The sequence below is a fragment of the Lupinus angustifolius genome, chromosome LG16 (assembly GCF_001865875.1).
Source record: "Lupinus angustifolius cultivar Tanjil chromosome LG16, LupAngTanjil_v1.0, whole genome shotgun sequence".
Classification (NCBI taxonomy): domain Eukaryota; kingdom Viridiplantae; phylum Streptophyta; class Magnoliopsida; order Fabales; family Fabaceae; genus Lupinus; species Lupinus angustifolius.
In genome coordinates this window covers 2,189,402-2,194,378 of record NC_032024.1, presented here as the reverse complement: position 1 = coordinate 2,194,378, position 4,977 = coordinate 2,189,402, and the positions used below count along the sequence as shown (strand labels likewise).

General features: G+C 32.2%; 1 protein-coding gene across 4 annotated transcripts; it reads right to left on the bottom strand.

Annotated features, from left to right (window-relative positions):
- On the bottom strand, positions 217–4,607 carry LOC109330365 (ADP-ribosylation factor GTPase-activating protein AGD12-like). 4 transcript variants are annotated; one of them, XM_019564536.1, is made up of 9 exons: positions 4,486–4,607; positions 3,924–3,993; positions 3,135–3,216; positions 2,873–2,948; positions 2,186–2,349; positions 1,788–1,920; positions 1,368–1,484; positions 1,132–1,227; positions 217–674 (listed from the first exon to the last, which is right to left on the bottom strand). In XM_019564536.1, the coding sequence occupies exons 2-9, from the start codon at positions 3,958–3,960 to the stop codon at positions 393–395; spliced, it is 987 nt and encodes a 328-aa protein (XP_019420081.1). In that variant the 5' UTR covers positions 3,961–3,993; positions 4,486–4,607; the 3' UTR covers positions 217–392. The 4 variants fall into 4 exon arrangements, with proteins under 4 accessions (XP_019420081.1, XP_019420083.1, XP_019420082.1 ...); XM_019564538.1 differs by having other exon boundaries at positions 3,924–3,977; positions 4,486–4,604; XM_019564537.1 differs by lacking the exon at positions 4,486–4,607 and adding an exon at positions 4,301–4,408.

Genomic DNA, 4,977 nt, shown 5'->3' with positions numbered 1-4,977 from the left:
AAAATATTTATGCATTGTGAGTATACAGATTTATACATAATATAAAAAACTTACATTGTCTATACATAGTTTTTTCTCGATATAAATAGTCATTTTAATGCAAATATATTCTAAAATTAAACCATCTTATGTACACATGAAAACTGGATTTTGCACACAAAAGCAAATCTATGGTGATCTAACATATTAGCAAAGTTATATGTTCTTCTCTCTTTGTTTTCATGACAGAGAATTTACTTAAGTTTTTGTCAAATGATTTTACAGTAATAAAATTAAATATCATTTTATCATTTATTTATTCCTCTATAGGATGATGACCCAAAAGCTAAAGATAAGAAATTACAGACATTTCTTCAATAAAATGGATAGATTAACAGCAGTTAACTACTACCCTATTGATCAAGAGGAATCCATTCCAGTTCTAAGTCTAATTCTCCAGATTCGACATTCTGGAGCTTGATTGTCATCACTTGTTTAACCGCACCGTCAACGATATTGACTGTGCTATCTTCGATAAGTGCATTGTCATTAGATTTCAGCCACTTTCCTATCTGCATATTGCCAAACATTCCAGCATCTCCAAATGCTGTAGCAGATGTTATCAGAGGCTGAAGATCAATGTCTGCATCTCCCATTATATCATCAGCAGAAAACGTGTCGTGATCAAATACTTTCTGCAATGTGCAGCCAGTTCATAAGATAAAGAAGTGACGGATTCTTAAATCGAAAGGAAGAAACAATACACACATGGCTAATGCATAACTCATAAACATCCGAACACAGCTAACCTACCCCTTAACACGCCTAGAGATTTGTAACACAACTTTAACACTAAAAGATAACTAACGCGGATGAGATTTGCATTTCACAAAAGCCAGAGACGAAACAGAGGAAACGGAAAAGATGCAGTAGTGAGAATTCTCCCATTTTCCTCCGTTTCTATCTTAAACTCATTAAACATGATGTAGAGTCTAAACCTCGTAGAATTAGAATTCTACATGCAACTGTAATAACGCTTTGTTCTTGAGTCAATATGTATGCTAAATAATTTTCTTTTTCGAAATTGTGGGTCCATATAATAGGATTTGCGCAGAAGATTCTGTTATACACAACATTAAAGTTCGACCATACCAATTTAAGTGGTCCATATTGTTCGGGAACAGACAGCATATGTTCCTCATTCCAGACTGGATTCAAGTTACTCCTGATTATAGATGTCTGCACAGTCTGTCGACAATAGCGCCAAATCAGTTTCAGAAGCAAAACTAACAAATCAGTTTCAGAAGGAAAACTAACAACATTCATAAATGCACCACTACAAATAAAAGATAAAGAACAATAGTTTCTGAATAACAAGAGCAACCAACCTGTTGGCCAAGATTCAAAACAACATACGGGTCACTTGACTTGATATCTCTGATAGCCAAATTTATGCCTTTAATCACTTTCACCTTCAACATTCCGATAAATTCTACCATACCTTCCTGTTGTTACCACTAATATCAGTCACACACCAAGGAAATCACTCATGAGATAAACTGCATTGCCGTTGCAGCCAACTTAGCAAAGTTGGATGATGCAACTTGCCCATCTAATTATATTAAATTCTGTTTAGAAGACTGTCATCTAGATGCAACAATAGTTGACTCAGTAGAAATGTAGCTCACAAAAATATGCTTACTCAACATGATCAAAACTCAAAATTTCTCCACAATCATGTCATCCAACTTCGACTAAATCATAAAAGTAGTCAGAAACAGAAGGAACTAATACATAAATCAGATTACCATATTTTGTGAACTAGTACTAGTAGTTCGAAAACCATCCAGGAAACTTTTGGAAGAGCTTGATCCTATACTGCTTTTTCCGGACACAATGCGCAAACTAGGTTTCAAAAATTCTTGATGCTCATACTTTGATCTGCAGTACATAATTAAAATGGCAGTCAAGTTACTGGAACATTTACCTAACTGGATGAAAAGAACATCACAAAGTCAAGAAAATAAATGGCTAGGCAAAGGTGTCAAACAAATATCAGATGAAGAGAATCCACAGCCTACAGCATTAGGTTACTTTATGATGACAGCAGATATAAGATTTTCAAAATGAACCATGATGCAAAGAACAGAATATACATGGTTCATTGTGTAACCGTATAAACTTTGCCCGTATAAACATGTCTAACCGTATAAACTTTGCCCGGTGCTGGTGACTAGCATCTGGTCCCGGTTTGGTACATCCTTCAGGAATATAAGCCTCATAAATAGAATTAGCAGAGGAGTTTCCCCCAACTTCAATCATTGCATCTATTTCATCATCTGACCATTCATCCAATGTCACAGACAAAACCTGAAAGTAAAAAATAATAATGCCAGCTAACAAATAAATTAAGCATTCATACCGCCCTTGGCTAGTCATAAAAACTTAGTTTTTTGGTAAAAAAAATTATATTAGAAGATTACATACAGAGAAAATTTAAGGTTATTAGCTTTAAAAATGTGTTCTCATCATAAAATTTAATAGTTTAGGCTAGTCATGCTTGAGTGAAAACAAGCTTCACCCGCAATTTCTCAAGAAAAAAAATGGAGTGTTTTAATCTCTATTCTGTTTTCTCTATATCATGCCAAATCCATTTCTTACACAAGTTCTGGAGAACATATGAAGTATTTGTCTTTTAGTTTGTTGAAGCAAGAAATGACGAAGATGCTCTGTTCAAATTTCTAATACTCAGTTAGAAGGAAAATATAACTTCTTGAGTAAAGTAGATGCAATACGAAGGAAAACATATATATCAAGTTGATATGTCATGCTTAGTAAGTTGTGCTTGAGCAACTAGCAACCTTCGACAACAAGACAACCTATGAATGTTTACCTTTGATATATGAGTACCAAGGCTTCGGTGCACACCACAGCATTTTAAGCATATAAAAACTCCAATATTGGCTGACCTGAAATTCAGTTGGCAAAGTGAATTCAATTTAAAGAGTATTCTTCATTATCGCTTAAAGGATATCACATTCATTAACCATCCACGGGAAAAAAACTTATCGCTCAAAGCTCGTGTTTTTGTATGATATCGGCCATTAATATAAACCACAAACAAACATCATGAGACCAAAGGTGAGTACGCTTACGCCCATTTAGGATCTGTAGCATTACAATCGGCACAGAAGTGATTATCTTTTTGAAGCAATAAATCTTTCAATCTTCTTCTACCTGTAAAAGACTTGTCAATCATTCAACTTCTCAAGAAAAACAAATGAAAATAACCCAGCAATAACCCCCTTCTTTATATTTCAGAGATACTATTAACAGTATTAAGATTCTATGCTTAAGTTCAAGCTCTTTAAGAGCTCAATAAATTGAAAGCCGGACAGAGTATTTCCTAATAAAGTATGCAATTCTTAACCAGAGAGAGTTGAAAGTCATAACCATGTAGTCATTTTCTGGAACCCTTTCTGAACTACATGTGTTTGGGACATAAAACACCATCAGAGAGCAAAAAAAAAAGGTGCAAATATAAGGAAAGTAGTAGAGTTTTTCGCCAATTTCTTTATAGTTTAGTTAGCACGCTTATTCACTATTCGATAGATGAATGTTTCCAGCCAATTTATTTTATGCAACCACCCTTGAATCTAGTCGAATTCTATCGAAACTCTGGTCCATTTTTTCAAGCTGTATAACATTACTCAATATAAAAGGTCATCACCAGAGAGCATTGAATTGAAATAACTACTAAGTACCATATAAGAACACTGAAAATGTCTAAGCATCACAGAAACTATCATTTTTATACTATATTAAGACCAATTAAATCAAATTTTTTGAACATGCCATCAATAGAATGTGACTATTATTCTAAGGCAGATATAATGTTTGACCAAGTTGATACCTGATTAATATATATTATCACATTACATTACCTGATGCAGGCCTTCCAAGATGATTATTCACTGACATTGCTTAAAGCCTGCAACCTCTATAATATTCAACCTGAAGAGCAAGAAAGAGTTACATGTTTATGCTACCTAAAACCTCATCAAATCATCTCATTATAAAAATTCTTCGCTCAATTAACTCTTACACGAAAAATGGATGTATGCCCCGACATTGTAAGAGTTTTTTATATAATAAATCATATACCATTCATATTTAATCATAGAATTAATTATACACCCAGAGACAAAAGAAGAGTTGGATAATTATACAAAATTCAGGTGCAAAATCACATAATAATATCAAGGAAAAAACATGCATAAATAGAACAAGAGAGAGAGACAAATACATAAAATAACTCAACCTTTTGAGGTTATTTGCAGATACCCATGTTGTTTTTTCTTACATATATAAAATACTATGTTTGTACAGATTACAACAACATAAGAAACATATAAAAAAATGAAAATGTTATGAGTATGAAATCAATGATATTGAAAATAAAAATGAAGGGAGTTTAGATTTGAGATGAGAAAGAGAAGAAGTTACCTTGGTAGGGATGAAAGAAATGAAGAGGATAGAGAAATGAATAATGAATAATCAACAATATAGGCGAGGATGGTGGTAATAATAACTACAAAACTCTCCTATCTCTATGTTTTCAACGTCCAACTTGGAAAATGCATATAACAATAATTACTTACGTTTCTATAAATATGCTTATCAATGTTCGTAATAAGAATATTTTTATTTTGTTTTTCATCGTATCATTGTTATTTCTTCATTTTTATTTTTAAATAAAAAACAATTTTTTATTGTTTTTAGTAAGAGAAAAGTGGATTTTGTGGGAAAAAATAAATGTTGTGAAACCAAAATAAAAATGATGTTTATAATTGTGAAAAAAATAAATGTTGTTTTTATTTTATAAGAAGTTATAATAAATTATAAAATAATATGTTAGAATTAAATAAGAATAAGGATTTTGTTTGCTGATGGAATAATTATGGAAATAATTTTCAACTATTTGCTAAATCCATCTTT

Coding starts and splice junctions, on each gene's coding strand:
- LOC109330365 (XM_019564536.1), bottom strand. CDS start 3,960: ATGTCAGTGAATAATCATCTTGGAAGGCCTGCATCAG. Junction 2,350..2,872: donor TTGGTACTCATATATCAAAG/GTAAACATTCAT, acceptor TTTTACTTTCAG/GTTTTGTCTGTGACATTGGA. Junction 675..1,131: donor AATATGGACCACTTAAATTG/GTATGGTCGAAC, acceptor TGCACATTGCAG/AAAGTATTTGATCACGACAC.